General features: G+C 42.8%; 1 protein-coding gene across 2 annotated transcripts in view; it reads right to left on the bottom strand.

The window, feature by feature from the left end:
- The window catches only part of LOC121873489 (transcription factor sox-3-like), a 55845-nt gene that overhangs the window by 20909 nt on the left and 16810 nt on the right, over positions 1–18126 (bottom strand). For both annotated transcript variants that reach the window (XM_042377081.1, XM_042377082.1), the window contains exon 2: positions 5183–5305. In XM_042377081.1, the coding sequence (XP_042233015.1) occupies positions 5183–5305 (123 nt within the window). The remainder of the gene's footprint in view (positions 1–5182; positions 5306–18126) is intronic.

The raw sequence follows: 18126 nt of genomic DNA, 5'->3' as shown, positions 1-18126 counted from the left end.
CTTTGTATATGGGTGGGTAATATACGATCCTGAGAGAGAGAGAGAGAGAGAGAGAGAGAGCGCAGGCATATCCGTGAACACAGATGGGACGTACGATTGCCGTGTGCTTAGATAACGAACACACACACACACACACACACACACACACACACACACACACACACACACACTTGAACCATTTTACAATTAAACAAAGAAACGAGAACACACAAATGCTTAAATGACTCCACCTCAAAAAAAAAAACACACCTCCTTTCCCTCTTCCTCGTCCTTCCACCTCCTCTTCCCCTCCCACCTTCCCCCTTCTCCTAACCTAACACATAGTCAGCGGGATTATCCTTGATCTATTTATACCGAGCGATTACCTTTTGTGTCGTACAGCTCCACCCAAAAATAACATTGAACAATAATTTTGGGAAACGACACGAATTCTGGACCTGACATAACCCCGATTGCCTGAGTTACCCCTCCTTTGTCTCGCGAACAATTGGGCGTTTTTCTGAGTTTTCTGTTTTGTCTGTCTGTCTGTATGTATGTATGTATGTATGTATGTATGTATGTATGTATGTATGTATGTATGTATGTATGTATGTATGTATGTATGTATGTATGTATGTATGTATGTATGTATGTATATAGTGTATGTATGTACGTGAATTATAATACTTTTTCTCTTGTAATACAGTACATAAATTTATAATACTCTAGTGTTAATACGTACACCGTGTAAGGGAAATTATTGAGATAGACTTTAAAACAACCTTGATATAGTAAACAAAAATAATATTAATTACTAGTCATCTCACCTGTTTTATAAAGTGAGACAACTTCCTGTGTAGGGGCGTGGGGGCGTGGGTGGAGGGGAGGGGGGTGACCTCACAAAACCCGACCCATTTCCTTTCATTCTTCATAAAGCTGGTCATTAAAATCCCCAGTGAACTCTAAACGCCCACTGTCTACTCAACAACAATTCTCACGCTAGTTAAGGATGGTTTAGGGGGAGGGGGTCATAACATACATACATACATACATACATACATACATACATACATACTTACATACATACATACATACATACATACATACATACATACATACATACATACATAACCAAAGACTGACAGTACATTAATTTTTAAGTACATTAGCACACCTGTGAACATCTTTATATTATTTCCAGGTGAGTTAAATATGATAAACACTATTTATATTTATATTTTTGCCTTAACCACAGCTGTTCCCCCTTCCCCTCTCCCCTCCCTAAGCACGCTACCCTCCCCTTTCTCCTCCTTCCCTACTCTCCCCTCCCTTCCATCCCCTCCCTACTTTCCTCTATCCCTCCCTACTCTCCCCTCCCTTCCATCCCCTCTTTTCTTCCTATCCTTCTCTCTCCTCTCCCCTGCCCTACCGTATCCTCTCCCCTCCTGCCCCTTCCCCTACCCACTCCCCACCCTACTCTCCCTCCCCCCCCTCTCCCTTCCCTACCCCCAAAAAATATAATCAGCTAAACTCCCTCAGCTTCCATTCACAGCTAAATGTTCAGTCCGCATTAATATCAAGCGAAACAGGAATAATTCTTTGATATAATTCATGAGGGAATTTGATTTTAAAAGAGCTTCAATTTATTATCCAGAATTAAAAAAAAGAAAAAAAAAGAATCTTATTGTTACGAGTTCCAAGCTTTTATTTCCCAATCATCGAATAAAAGCTCATTAAAAAGTATTGGAATGCGTACTTACATAATTTTTAACCAAATTGTACGCGATTGTTGTGTTAATTCAGTTTGGTCATCGATAATGGAAAGCTGTTATTTGTATCATATATAGAGAGACATTTAAACGCGTTGTTATGCCCCAGTAAATAAAACAGTGTTAACAGGGTACAAAAAACACTGACACACACATACACACACACACACACACACACACACACACACACACACACCGATTGTACAGCCGAGTATTAACAATAATTATTCCAATGGTAGTATGAATGTATGGCCGCGTGGTACTACATTAGGTATAGCGAACGTTACTCCGCTTGTTAGCTTTAAAACAAAATATATATCGTTATTTACAATTATTTCACAGTTATATACATCGTTACTGTCATCACCCTAACCGTATATAAACAGGTAAACAGTGCAATCAATCACCGTAACCGTATATAAACGGTATCAATATCACCGTCTGTTTTTATGAGAATAGGTTATATACAGCGATACACTTTTTCCACAATGACAAACTGACAATTAAAATCAAGCCTATTCGAGGGTAATTTATACATATATATATATTTATGCTGTATAGGCTTTATGTCATTTTTAATCACACACGCCGCCTGCCTTCCTACCGTCCGCCCACCCGCCCTCCAGCCTGACCGCCACAGTCCTACATCAACAATAACAAAGAACAGATCACATCCAGTAAGGTCGCGGGAGGCTGGATGGGAACGAGGCTCAGGTAGGTAGGGAGGCAGGCGTTACCTTCCGTTATATTATTATTATTATTATTATTATTATTATTATTATTATTATTATTATTATTATTAAGGATAAGTTACTTGTTCCTTGATCGTCCCACACACACACACACACACACACACACACACACACACACACACACACACCAACGCCCCCCCCCCTCACAAAAAACAAACACAACAACAACACTCACCAAACAAAAGGTTATGACTGAACACCACACAAAAAAAGTCAATAGAAAACGAGGGAGGGTTGTAGTAACATCCTTGACATGAATAGATGATGATGGTGATGATGATGGTGGATAATGACAGCGTAGAGTGGTTTTGTCACCTCTATCGTGTTAGTAAATAATGGTCAATTTGTAAAGGTCCTCTCACTTGTTGCCTTAACTTCACAGACACAGGCATTTGATGTCACACTGTACCATCGCCCCTTAGAGGTTTATATATACGATGACGTCTCTAAAAAACTACTGACATCATCGATTTTTCAATGAGGTGGACACAATGACATCCTAATGTATACAGCTAGAATGAGGTGGGGCAGTGGATGTAACACACACACACACACACACACACACACACACACACACACACACACACACACACACAGAGCCTAATAAAACAATAAGACAAAATAATATTGCTTTTGTAGATGAATACAATGAATTCTGCTAATGTTTTATGACGTGTTAATGTATTAGCTTATGTGTCTGTCTGTCTGTCTGTGTTTCTGTCTGTTTCCGTCTGCCAGTAACTGATTTTATCCGTCTATAATTATGTATACCTGTCTGTCTATTTTTTATTTGTATGTCTGTGCTTCCACCTACGTTTCTGTTTGTCTGTCTGTCTGTCTGTCTGTGTTTCTGTCTATTTGTCTGTATGTCTGTCATTCTATCATCGTGTTATGTCACTCCCATTTTACTAATTCCTTGTCTGTCTGTTTATCCTTTTCCTCTGTCTTTATTTCTTTACTTATCTGTCATTCTGTCTAATTCAGTTATCTTTGTCCCTTGCTGTCTATCTGTCTGTCCTTCCCTCTGTCCTTTTTCCTTCACGTATATGTCGTTTTGTGTCTCTCTGTCTCTCTGTCTCTTTGTCTGTCTCTTGCTGTCTATACATCTCTCTGTAGACACCCATCATACCGTCTTCCGCCACAAGTCACTGTCATGTCGGGGCCAAGGACTGTCAATCAACACTGTCATTCAATAAAAGCAAAGACCTGTTGATGGTTTTCGTGATGTACAGAGAGAGAGAGAGAGAGAGAGAGAGAGAGAGAGAGAGAGAGAGAGAGAGAGAGGAGTGTTAGACGGGTAAGATGGACAGAGGAGGAGGGGTTGAGGAAGGCTGGGGGAGGGATGATAGAGTCTTGTCGTGGAGGAAACAGACAGAGAGATAGTATGAGACAGAGACAGAGAGAGACACTCAGATATAGCAACATGGAGAGGAGTTTTAGAAGGGAGGAGGGAGGAGGGGGGGGAGGGAGAGAAGGAGGGGGGGGTGGAGATGTCGTGGAGGAGACAGACAGAGGCAGACAGTGAGGGACGGAGAGAGACAGAGGCAGACAGTGAGGGACAGAGAGAGAGACAGAGCGCTCGCCCAAGTGACAGCCATTTAGCAGTGGGCGCGTCACTCGGCCCGTCCACTGGGCCCAGCCTGGTCAATATCGGCAGCTTGTTGGAGCAGCGCTGACACAATGTTATCGCCAGTCTGATTTTAATTAGTCAGTCAGTCAGTGGGCCAGCCAGCCTGTTATCTACCCATCCACCCATCAATCTCACCATCCATCACCACTACCACCACCACCACCACGAGGGGATAGTCACGTGGTTAGTAGTGGCTGCCTGGCTGGTGATGGGTAGGGGTGGTTGGTCAGGTGTAACGACGGTGACTGGGCAGCTTGTCACCCCTGTCACCCCTGATGGCTTCCTTCACCCAAATTCCCACACTAAATTTTTTTTTCAATCAATATCTAATATTTCTTCATTACACTACGGACCTAAAATACAACTTAATTACCCCATGATCATTTTAATACACTATTTATTTATATATTACGTATACAAGTGAAGATAAGCTAAAAAAAACTATTACAAAATCCTTCTCCTTGCTGGTGGTAAAAATAATCGTAAGTGACTTTTTTGAAGATTTTTTTTTTTTTTACCGTTTCAGAATTGAGAGTCAGGTACCATGAACACCTGTATGGAAGGAGACTTTCTACACCACCACAGAGACTGAACTCAGAAAAAAAAGTCATTAAAAGTGAAAAATCCATCATTCTTTTCATTATTCAACTCAATGAATGATGTACCGGGAGGTGGTCGAAGGTCCTGCTTGAGCTGAGATGAGGTAAAGAAAAGAAAAAAATCCCCCCCGAACAGAGATCATTATGGAGGGAAATGACGTATTTTTTTCACGTGAGTCCTGTACCGATAGTGGCGCTGGAGGGGGGTGCAGGCCAATACAGTCACGAGAATGTGTAAAAGATAAAGACTCTCTGCCTGAACCCCGAAGCTGATCCTTGAGGGACTTAGGGCACGAAGGCGCGATATAGGGGAAGTATTCTGATGGCAAGAGAGAGGGGGAAGGGGGAGGAAGAGGGGGAAGAGGAATGAAAAGGAGGAAAGGGAAGGGAGGAAAAGTGTGTGTTAGGTGAACCCCTTTCGCTCACCTGTGGGACTTAAAGTTAGGCACTCACCTGAGAGGGTCGAGGGCGGTGGGCAGGTAAGGGAAACTGTAGGGGTAACCGTCCTTCTTCAGGGTCTTGGGCTTCCTGCGGGGACGGTACTTGTAGTCGGGGTAGTCTCTCATGTGCTGCGCCCTGCAGGAGACACGGAGAACTTTTTAGTAATATTTAGACGAGATAAAAAGGAAACGTCTGTGATAAAGTCCAAGAAAGAAAGAAAGAAAGAAAGAAAGAAAGAAAGAAGATAAATAGATATGTAAACAAATAATTAGGTGAATAAATCAATAAATAAAACTTCATTAGAGAAATAATCATCATTACTGAAAAAAAAGGAGTGTTGATTTAGCCAAGATTCCTGTCTTCTGGAACGGAGAAACATATTACCTGACTAATATTTTACACACTTTAGACTTTAATCATCATAAAAAAACTTACACGAGAGGAAGACTTGCCAAAAGGTGTGTGTGTGTGTGTATGTGTGTGTGTGTGTGTGTGTGTGTGTGTGTGTGTGTGTGTGTGTGTGTGTGTGTGTGTGTGTGTGTGTGTGTGTGTGTGTGTGTGTGTGTGTGTGTGTGTGTGTGTGTGTGTGTGTGTGTGTGTGTGTGTGTGTGTGTGTGTGTGTGTGTGTGTGTGTGTGTGTGTGTGTGTGTGTGTGTGTGTGTGGTGGGTCTTGGGAGGAGACAAGAGTCACTCATCTGCCACTTCTTTGTAAACTGTATGACAAGTTGTCTTCGTGGTCGAGCTGAGAATTTCCGGCCTCCTTGGACTACACGTCAATCTCATTTTACACTAGTTACCTCTTTTACTGTTATTATTACCCTCTCTCTCTCTCTCTCTCTTTCTGCTTTCACACCTACGTCTTTATCTCACTTTTGTTATATTTATCTTTCTTTTTAATGATTCTGGACATGTCTTTAACACACACACACACACACACACACACACAGGTATCGTCTCCCATTCTTTTTATCGTCGTTTTACCTCAGTATTTGTTCATTATCCTCATCCACCCATCGTCTTCCATCTAGTACCGCTGGTGGCCGCTGGTCCCCCCGGGGCGCTGGAGCCGACAAGAATGTAAACAAGCCAGGAACCAAGGGAACAATAACAAGAAGAGCTGGATTATAGACGTTTTTAAATGACTTCCATTGTTGGGCTTTATTTCGCGCGTAGTTCCAAAAACAATGGCCACGACTACACTGATACAACTGCAGTTTCAGCTCTCTTTATTCATGAGGGAAGAGCGGAGGAGGAAGGGCTGAACTGAATGACACACCAGAGGCAGTTCACCAGTATGTTCTTCAGGCTCTCGGTGAGGGAGTGAACGTCCCTACTCCTCCTCACACTCAACTTCTGACTGACCAAGTTTGTTCCGTCGCCATGAGAACATTCTGTCTTGGGTGATGTTGTTGACACTAAGGAAAATACTTTGAAAATAGTTTGGTGTTACTGATATCCACACGCAAACACATACAGTACACACCCCTGTACACACATACACATACACCCTCCCCCCTCCACACACACACACTATACACCTAGACGCTGGCGGTGATGAGGTATATGAAATAAACAATTAAAACACACCGACGATAAAGAGATAAGAAGAGCGGAATAAAGCGTAAAAGACTGGAAGAAGGGCTCTCGAGGCGGGACCGGCGGCTGGCTAAGACTCCATTGTATTTTCAGGTGTGGGCAAGAAACAATATTACCCTCTGCGACGCTTATTAAAACACCAGCATCTTCTTCCTCCACCTCTACTCCAACCACTTCTAAAACTTTCCTCCTGACACTAAACCCCGACGTGTAGATGGTTTAGTTGTGTAGGTTTAGTGAGTATAGGTAGGAGTAAGCGGGAGTGAGGGAGTTATTATAACCGGGCGGTGTAGGAACCCAGCTGGTACAAGGGTGTTAGGCAAACTCGTCCTCTTCTTCAGGTCTATTCTTCTCGCTCAGGAAGAACCTCGTTAAGGGGGCATTGTGGAAGGGGTCCGCCGGGTTTATTTCTCGACTGTGTTTTTTTTCCTTTGGGTTTATTTGAAGATCTGGTGTTGGTTTAAGATGGACGGGGGGGGATTTTTCTTTGGGATTTATTATCAAGAGGAGAAAGGGAGTTGTTTTTGTAGAGGCGGTCTGGTGTTGGCTCCTGGTACAGCCTCTCTGGTGGGTGTTGTGTTCCCAGCCTGGTCCTGCACCCTATGTCTCAATAGACGTCCAACACAGAATCTTAAATAAAAACCAGAAATTACAAAGACACTTGATAAATAACGCACCACAGTGGACTTGACTCGCGTCTTAAGTGTTCGAAATGTGCTTCAATGCTTCATATGGCTGACTGTGTTGAATAAGGAGTTAAAGAAGAGTCGAGTAAAATTATATTGTTTGGTTACATGAATTACCTCACTGCCGCCCGCCTTTCATCACTAACTGACACAGTATTTTACCGAGTGAGGGAGTTGATTTTTGTTCGTCCTATTGCCTGTACACCACGAGGCACCGCACTGACGCAGCTTTCATCAATTCTTGGATACATTTGTTATTGTTTACATTACGATAACTGCCCTGTCTATATTCTTAGGACTTAATTCTACGATAATATATTTTCCACTAAATGTTTTGACGGTGATCGTCTGCCAGGATTTTAAATTATTATCTTTTTAATCTGTCTGCTACTTGTCACTACTGTAATAATTCATTTGATTTGAACTGTATTTTGTAATAAGGATGATTTATGTTGTATCGTGTATATTTCGTATATATTGTCTTATGGTGATTGGCATGTTAATTACTGAACACCTTTCCTTATATAGAATATCTTATACTTTCTAGTATGCGTTGGTTGGGAGTATACTCGACATATCAGCGAAAAGTCTGTTTACTCTTGGGTTGAAGTGGCTTTAGTGAGGTATGCGAGTATATTGCAAGATGATGGGTATAACAGACTGACATGAGTGACTGTGGACGAGTATACGACACACAAGGTTGTAAGGACAGAGCTCAGTGACACAGCGCCACCACCAATCAAGACTCACAGGTTGAACGTTCATAGCTTCTGAGTGAGGACCTTATTCTGAAAAAAACTTATCACATAATCTTGGGTAACTTGTCTTCTTAACGACCTGGTCACTGATTATTTCTTTTTCAAGGTTTTTTCGAATTTACAGTCCTGCGCCAAACTCCTCACCTCAGCACCGTCGTTCCTCGTAGACTCTCGGCTGTGTTGTGCTCTGCTCCTGAAGGTGAATCATCCAGTAATGACGTTCACTTACGGGGAGTAGAAGAGCCTCAGTGGTCGTAATGCAGCTCCATAATCCTCCTCCTCTTCAGTCTTGTTAACTGTTGCTTGATTGTGGAAAATTCTCTGCTCCTTTGATCCATCGAAATCCCCACACTCTGTAGCCTGGCCTCTTCCTCCGTGCCGCTGGAAAACTCGTACCCCCACAACAGGAACCAAAAAGGTCTCAAACTGCCAGGTACTTGATGGTCTCCCAAGATATTCCAGGAATGACAAAGGTGGAGCTATGCCGGTTGTTTACATCGCGTTACTGATTCTACTCACTGCACCAAAATTATAGTGTGTTAGGGAAGCGATGTGTGGGGGAAGGAGAGACCGTGATAACTTGTGGGATCCCGCCAGGAGAGTCCCGTTCATTAGTCATCACCAGTGGCGCCATCTACTAACCCACCAGATTTCGAGACAGTAGTCGAACACCACAACACTACGATCAGTGGGGTAAATAGTGATGAATATACACGAGTATGCTGGGCAGTACAGGGTATATTAGGAATGAATAATGAGGGTTTTATATACTCATTTATCCACTCGTCAGTACTTCCTAACTCATATCCTTAATTTCCACTTCATTATCACATTTATTATTCTCTTTTGTTACGTTATTATCTCTTATTATTTCCCTTTATTTTCGTCTAGGATCATTTTCTTGAACCTCTCTCTTTTTCTTATGTCTTCTTTATTCTTTGTTTATATCCTAACCCTTCATCGTTACCATTAGACTCTACCCATGAAATCAAGTGCTACAGGAGGGTGCGGGGGGTGTAGGAGTAGGGAGGTGGTGGAGTAGAGGGGGTGGAGGGGGGGTGGAGGTGGACAGCCCATTAGCGTCCTCGTAGCGGCGTGATTAAACCCAATTGATTTCAGCTCCACTTTTTTGAGAATGTCCTTTAAATGAAAGTTACTCCCCTGATTGCATAAACATACGCACCTAAAACGCCTCTAATGACAAAAATGAAAGAGAAATCATCAGTATTGGTAATCATCCTCCCCCTTACCTCTCCTCCCCCCCCCCTTCCCCTTCCCCTCCTCTCCCTTGGCTCGGTAAAACAAAAAACAACCAAAAACAAAAGGGGGGAAAAAAGAGGCGGGCAAAAAGGAGCTGTCACAGCCTCTTAGCGACCAGATGGGGTTTTTATGCATGAGACGCGAAGGAAGAGGGGGTGACTTAGGGCGCAAATGGCAGTTGTTGAGGGTAGTGATAGCATCAATGGTTTTCGATTAGTCAAATTAGCTTGTTGACACCGAGGTAAACGACGCCCTTTAAGGTGGAAACGATAGAGGGAACGAGGTGGTTGAAGGAGAGGCATTCCTCAGGCCAGCCAGGAGTGAAGGAAGGGTTTAGGAGAGGGACGTCGACAGGTGTCACATCTTAATAATTGGCTTGGTCACCTGAGTTACGGGGGTTTAAAGCGAGGATCAACCTCGCCCCACCCTGTCCTGCCCCACCCCGTCCTGCCCCATCCTGCCCTGCCCTGCCCCATCCCACCCCCTTTTCATGCTTGCCTCCTGCCCCACCCTGTCCTGCTCCACCCGTCCTGCCCCATCCTGCTGCTCTGCCCTGCCCCCATCCCACCCCCTTCATGCTTGCCTCCTGCCCCACCTTTCCCTGCTCCACCCTGTCCTGCCCCATCCTGTTCTGCCCTGCCCCCACCCCCTTTTTATGCCCTCTGCCCCACACCCATCTCACCTCCTCCCCTGTCACACACTTCACCACCTCTACCCTCCCCCACCACACCTCTATCCCTCCTTCCCCCCACCACGATTTCTCTGGGGTTGATTCTAAAGACGAACTTCTCCAGAGATATAAGAATGCATGTAAATTATTTTGTTGAAGGATATATTTCATTTGTGTTACTTGAAGAATAAAAACACAATCATACCTGTGTGTTGAAGAGTAAAGAAGAATATATAGTGAATTTTTTAAGCGAATAACCACAAACCTACAATTAAAACATTATCTATCATCAATGAGTTTAAAATCCACACACACACACACACACACACACACACACACACACACACACACACACACACACACAGTACATCACATGCCAAGACGAGCATCTACAGTGGACAGGGGCTCAGTGTTGCCATAGTGAAGTCACCACCCTGGAATCTTGTCTCTCCGTCTCTCTCTCAGGTGTGGCATCACTGGTTGGTGGTTGTGTTGTCATGGGTGTTATGGTAATACTGATGGCTGGTTGACCCTGGTAACCTGGTGGTATTTGAGCCATGTTTAAGGGGAAGTATGTCTGTGTGTATGGGTGTCTGTTTTGGTGTTAGAGAGAGAGAGAGAGAGAGAGAGAGAGAATGTGTGTAAATATAGCGTTTATAGTCTATCTGTTCGGTGAAAGATCAGTGTAATGTTAGCAGACAGACAGACAGACAGACATAAACAATTCAATCCGTACTTCTGTTGACCATAACTCAAAGACGCTCATCGTCGATCAAGTTGATGGAGCATTTGGCTATCAATTGCACAGCGTTAGGGTAGCAAGAGATATAGACGAGGGTGAGAGTTGGAGGGAGGAGGAGGAGGAGGAGGAGGAGGAGGAGGAGGAGGACAGGTGGAGGAGGAGGAAGAGGAGGAGGAGGAGGAGGAAGGAGGAGGAGGTGGAGGAAGGAGGGAGGAGGAGGAGGAGGAGGAGGAGGAGGAGAGGAGGAGGAGGAAGAGGGAGGAGGAGGAGGAGGAGGAGGAGGAGGAGGAGGAGGAGGAGGAGGAGGAGGAGGAGGAGGAGGAGGGGAGGAAGGAGGAGGAGGGAGGGAGGAGGAGGAGGGAGGAGGAGGAGGAGGGAGGAGAGGAGGAGGAGGAGAGGAGGGAGGAGGAGGAGGAGGAGGAGGAGGAGGAGGAGGAGGAGGAGGAGGAGGAGGAGGAGGAGGAGGAGGAGGAGGAGGAGGAGGAGGAGGAGGAGGAGGAGGAGGAGGAGGAGGAGGAGGAGGAGGAGGAGGAGGAGGAGAGGAGGAGGAGGAGGAGGGGAGAGGAGGAGAGGAGGAGGAGGAGGTTTAGGAGGAAGGTTAGGGAAACTTACATGACACGAGAGAGAGAGAGAGAGAGAGAGAGAGAGAGAGAGAGAGAGACATGGGGTCGGCGGGAAGTATGTAAATATGAATCATCATCACTGGGACTTATTTTTCTTCAGGGACTGTGTCGGCAGGTTTATGAACGCTTGAGGCTTCACATGCTTGTTGCTGGTGGGCTACAGCCGTCACGCCTCCAGACAACCTTAGTGGGAGCCGTCTTGTGAAGTGATATGTCCCTAGAACCGTACTCACTCACTCACTCATGACAGTATACTCATATGGACGGTACGAGGAGGTAATCACATCCTGGTATTCAATAGTAGTAGTAGTAGTAGTAGTAGTAGTAGTAGTAGTAGTAGTAGTAGTAGTAGTAGTAGTAGTAGTAATAATAATAATAATAATAATAATAATAATAATATTGACACAGAAGCATCGGATAAGATTGAAGAGAGAGAGAGAGAGAGAGAGAGAGAGAGAGCCCCAATCAACGAAAGCATAGACATGGACACACACACATACAAAAGGTTGGACCATAATTTTTTAAACACTATAGACTATAGAAGATCACATACTGTACTACCTTACCGGCGAAATTCGACCAGATAGCCACCTAAGCCGCTTCCTCGGGTAACCAAATGAACGCCGATGTCTTGAATAATGTTTATATCGTCTATAGTTCGGATTTTGTTGACATATAAAAGAGATGGTGAATAGTTGTTTGTTTATTTTCTTAAGCAATAAACAGTTGGTTTTCTTTTCTTCGGTAATTTTTTTTCGATATTTGAGAAAACTAATCCATGAATCTCGGCCCCACAAAGCCAGATGATATCCTTGGTTCAATAGATTCCTGAAACTGTGTAAGTCACGTGAGTATAAAACTCCTTTACGTGAAAATATCCTAAAGTGTCCTGATAGGATCACGAGGGAAGAAATAGACCATCGCCAGACGTATACGTGTTGACTTCAAGGCTCTTACTGAAACATTGAATAAAAGAACTGAAAGGTGAAGCAGGCAAACAAGGACTGCTAGAGTGGTAGGGTGAGCAGAGGGATAAAGGCCAATTGGACGGAGCGGCCCGACACTGCTTCAGAATGTGTTGCTGTGCATTTACAGGCGAACGACGCCCCTGGGAGTTTGGTGGGGCCCGAGTGGAGTTGCCGCCCTCGTATCTACCTTTATTTTACTGCTTCTGTTCGTATATTTCTGCTAAATATCGGCTTTAGATATCAGGATTTTCGCCAATGTACTGTATATCTATAGACGCTGAAAACTCATGGAAGTAAACAACGTGCTTGAAACAAAACGTAATCGCCCATTGGGTCCGTTTCCCCTCCAATTCCACGAAGTGTTACTGAAACCTATGAAACTCTATGGAACTGGTCACCCTCCTCCCGTGACAATCTAACTGATTGTGCGTATCCCAGCTTGCTAAATAATTACCTTTCTCTGTTAAGCCCTCTTTATGCCCGGAAACGAACATTTATTTGATAATTGCAAGGACATTAAATTCTCCTCACGTTGAATTGGAATCCAGATATAAGCGTCGCGTTATGGGGTGGCGGCGAGTGAGGGAGGGAGGGAGGGAGGGAGAAGAGACGGGCGTACCATTCTCAGATAATATACAGGAAAATATTATAAATATACCAACAAGAATATGACAAAACTGACGAATATCTGCAAAAAAAAAAAAAAATCCCACGAAAACAAGGAAAAGGGAAAACAAATTCCCACTGAAACAAATAAGGGAAAAAAAAGCATCGCTCGTATAATGGTACACCTTGATTATAAACTACCTCACATAAACAAGGATAAACAACATCGACACATTGTTTACATGGTTTAAGTTTGGTGTAGGTATTGTTTGCCGACAACAAGAGTGTACTGATGTCATGATGAAAGTCCAAAGCCTCATTTCACATTGCTGTCAGATTGAAAATTTTTGTTTTGTATTCAGGTCATCGTTTAATTGCATCCGGACGATTACACCCAGCGTTTGTCCGGCCAGTGTGTGTGTGTGTGTGTGTGTGTGTCAACATTGCCGACGGTAACAAACACAGAAGTATAATACCCGATAGTAATATTCCTGACAGCTATATCATCAGCGGTGACATCCCGACGGTCTCATTTACTAGATAGGTGAATTCCCGACGGAAATTTCCTTGGCAATTACATAACCGACGGACACATCAACGACAATGTACCGACAGTATCTTGGCCGATTATTAATCCCGATGGAGATATTTTCGACGATATCATCCCGACGGTAATGACCCGATGATATATCCCTGATGATAATATTCCTGACGGTTATTTAACGACGATAACCCCGACGGTAACGGTAACATCTCCTAACAGCCACATCTCCCGACAACCACATCCCCTAACAGCCACACCTCCTGAGAGTCACATCCTCTCTACACAAGCAACAAAGTACCGACAGACAGCCATCACCATCACAGCTTCACATACAAACTGTCTTTTAATTGGTTGATCTTTCTACGAGTCATGGGCAGGTGAGGAGGCACAGGTGAGGTAGATGTACCCCTCACACACACACACACACACACACACCAGGTACTCAAAAGACACGTTGATTATAACTATTGTAGAAATGACTGATGGTAATTGGTAGTTATACGTGTATGTTACTTTACACTAATTGATAGTTATATCTCAAGTAAATTATAGTGATTAGTAAATTATATATCAATATTATTTTTTCCTTCCATATCAGTTTATTTATTTTCATTACTGTTATATTTCCCATCAACTAGATAATTTCGTGTCGTGTGTCATATTAGCGTGTCACTCAACGCTACTGTAAATATACTCGAAGAAGGGATATATTTTTAATAGATTATTAGATATACTTTGTGGTTTATGACGGAGTGGCTATTTAACATGTGGATATATAATGTTATATTTAGTTCAGATATAATTACAAAATAACGATGAATTTTATTTGTTTATGAAATTTTTTTCTTGGAGAATTTGAATTAGTGTTTATGTATAAGAGTAGTTTTGTTGGTATAGTCGGCTGCATATATACCTGGTACAAGACTGGAGCATTTTGTGAGATGTGGCAAATGTGTGCGATGTTTATCTAGTATCATTGGTCTAGCTATTATTGTGAGGTTCATTGGGGGCCATTCAGGGAGTTTTAATACGATGTAAACAAACACAGTCCTGCCACATCTCACCAAATACACCAGCCACTGTAACACACTCCATAAAGTTTCTTCACGGAGAGGATCGATGAATTTCACAATGAACACTACGGCTCCTGTTGTCTCGGTAGGGTTATAAAAAATCTTCGTTCGTTGTGTCTTATTATCTCACACAAAATCGTAAAGATAATTTTTGGATCGAGTAACATTACCCATTCCTATTCTGTTTTTTTTTGCTCATATAGTTATAGTTCAATGTTAGATACAATGATTTAGTGAATTATCTATTAACTTTAAAATTTAAGATTATGTAAAAAAAAATCTATGGACGACCAGAAATAGAAATGTTTGACATATTAAGTGTTATCCTTTACACGACACACCATAAGAACCTATCCCATCCCTTGAGGCCAGGTAAAGCGGCGGACACCACAACAACGATATGGTGAGGTGTATGTAAGCGCTAATGATATCAAGGTAATTAGGTGTTAGTAATTATTCCAGAAGGTAGGAGACATCTACATAAAATTACAGATGACAGGAAGATGTATTTTAAAGGCCGAGTGGTTAAGACTGCTTGTGTGGTCAGAGGTATACAGCGAGCACAGGTGAGAGGAAGGATGGGTAGGGGGTAGAGGATAGGGGGTAGGAGGAAGAAGGGGGGGGAAGGGGGAGAGGGAAGGGGGAAGGGGTGAGAAGGTGTGAAAATATACAGGTGGGGGGGATTACGTAGTTGGTAGGTCACCCAGGGTAATTAAGGGGGATTATTAATATTATATAGAGTGGGCGAGAAATGACCGACACATTATAAACTTCCTGAAGATTTTGTCATTATTTTCATTTATCATACAACCATACACAACATACATCATACACAACATACATCATACACAACATACATCATACACAACATACATCATACACAACATACATCATACATCATACACAATACACACATGTAAAAAAAAAATATTCAGCGGAGGTACATATACACATACACACTTTGTTTACCTGCGTGTTGTATACCGAGTTATTTTCACCAACTTTGTATAATGAAGACCGCTGTTGTTAAGTTTACGGTCACCGGCCGACTGACATTACGGTAAGGGACGGTTTTTATACGGCAAAAGAGATTATGAAGGAAGACTTGAATCCAACGCAAGATAGAAGAGATTTTGTGTACATTTATAGAGGTGGGAAATAAGTGATTGTGGTGAGCGTTTGGAGGAGAGGAGAGGAGAGGAGAGGAGAGGAGAGGAGAGGAGAGGAAAGGGGAGGAAAGGAGAGGTGAGAAGAAGATATGTCTGGTCCTATGGTTAAGTGTGTGTGTGTGTGTGTTCCTCTCTCTCTCTCTCTGTCTCTCTCTCTCGTCTTTCTGAAGCACTTAGCAGGACAACCACATTAAGATATCAATATTTGATATGTTTTCTGGACAATTATCAACCATTAAAGTGGTCGATGAACCTTGAATATATTACCAGAGAGCCGAGACCTGGATATTGCATAGGTGATAATTACGACCATGAGACGACAAGTCCAATGCCCCTTCCTTTAAACAGCTCGCGGCACAGTGCAACATGATGGAGTATTGAGTATACAGTAAATATGTTGCACAGGTGTCGTATTGTTGAAATTCATGTAGCTATACCTGTAATTATCAACACATATGTTCTTAAGCTATACCTGGATGAATATACACTTTTACAGACAAGTACTCAAACACACACACACACACACACACACACACATAACCGATTCCCGCCACAGGATGATAAAGAATTCTGTTTATCATAATCGGTTTGGGGACTAATCTTAAATAAAGCGGTAGAGCTAATGGCAGGGAACATGAGTAATCAAAAATAGCTTACCTATGAATCGATCCTCCCCCCTCCCCCCCACTTCTCTCCCCCCTCCCCCCCACTTCTCCCCCCTTCCCACCCACATCTCCCCCCTTCCTCTCCCCACCTCCCCCTTCCCCCTGTCTTATGGAGAAAGGCAATGTGCCCCAAGAGACAAGACGACATTTGTCAGAAATATGCTTGGCTAGATCTAGTTTACTTCCTTTGAGATCTATATTTAATACACACCATAAACTATACTTGATTTGTGTATATTATTAGGTAAAAGTATGAGAATGATACACCAAGCAGTTTATAGAATAGATTATAAGAATTGATATGTATTTTCTGCGGAGGTAAAATAACTTACCGACTCGTAGTTTCAATAGTGCCCGGGATCATAACACAGGATCCTGGTCCATGTGAATGATATGGGTTTAGGGTGAAGGTAAATAATTTTGTTTTGAATTTCAACATCAAGATATATATATATATTTTTTTATCTCGTTTATTTGTGTTTATGGAATTGTTTTTTTAAGTTTTCTCTTTATTCTCATATAAATATGTGATTGAAGTAGGTATTAGGACATGATTGAAAGATTGTAATTTTTATAATGAGCATTCAGGAATATGATGGTACTATAGATAATTGAGATTCATACGTGTATAATCACCTATCATGTTGACAAATTAATCCCCATCATGCTGCCGGATGATTAATGATAAAGACAAGATAAATTTCCAAAGATGTAAAACAATTATGGCAACAAATCTATACAACTTTATACACACACACACACACACACACACACACACACACACACACGTTGTCAATACTAATATTGGTTCTCCTCCCTCCCAATAATCGATCTAAAAGTATTACCTCTCTCTGTACTGTTTGTTCCCCTTCTATATCATCCTCCAAGACCCCAATACTCAAGACAAGGATTGAGGGGTTTGAGAGGCAAATGTCTTCAGGTAGCTGGGTCGTACAGGTAGCTGAGACGGAGGTGTTAGGTTTGTGTTGGAAGGTGATGCGATGAGGTGAGGAGGAGGAGGAGGAGGAGGGAGGAGGAGGAGGAGGAGGAGGAGAGAAGAGGAGGGTTACAATAAGGAGGGAGGAGGAGGAGGAGGATAAGAGGAGGGTTAAGGCTAAGGAGGAGGGAGGAGAGGAGGAGGAGGGAGAAGAGGAGGTTAAGGCAATAAGGAGGGAGGAGGAAAGAGGAGGAGGAGGAGGAGGAGGAGGATGAGGAGGTCAATGGAAGGAGGAGGATAAGAGGTTACAATAAGGAGGAGGAGGAGGAGGAGGAGGAGGAGGATTAAAATGAAAAGGAGGGGCTTAGGAGGAAGGAGTTAGGAGAGAAAAACAACAACAACAACAACAATTACTACAACCAAAACTACTAAAACAACAACCACTACTACAACAACTATTCCTGCTACCACTACCGTGTACTATCATCACTATCGGTACTATTACAACACACATAACACATCCACTTACCTTATGAGAAATTGGATAGATTTGGGTGTAATGGCTCCTTGAGTATATATTTACAGGTATATACAACAACAACACGTCCATAAATAATGATTCCTAAATATATTCCTTCCAGAGACAAGAAATCATTTAT

This window comes from Homarus americanus, unplaced genomic scaffold (assembly GCF_018991925.1).
Source record: "Homarus americanus isolate GMGI-L3 unplaced genomic scaffold, GMGI_Hamer_2.0 scaffold27959, whole genome shotgun sequence".
Classification (NCBI taxonomy): Eukaryota; Metazoa; Arthropoda; class Malacostraca; order Decapoda; family Nephropidae; genus Homarus; species Homarus americanus.
The sequence above is the reverse complement of the archived record's forward strand: the minus strand, read 5'-3'. Positions and strand labels throughout refer to the sequence as shown.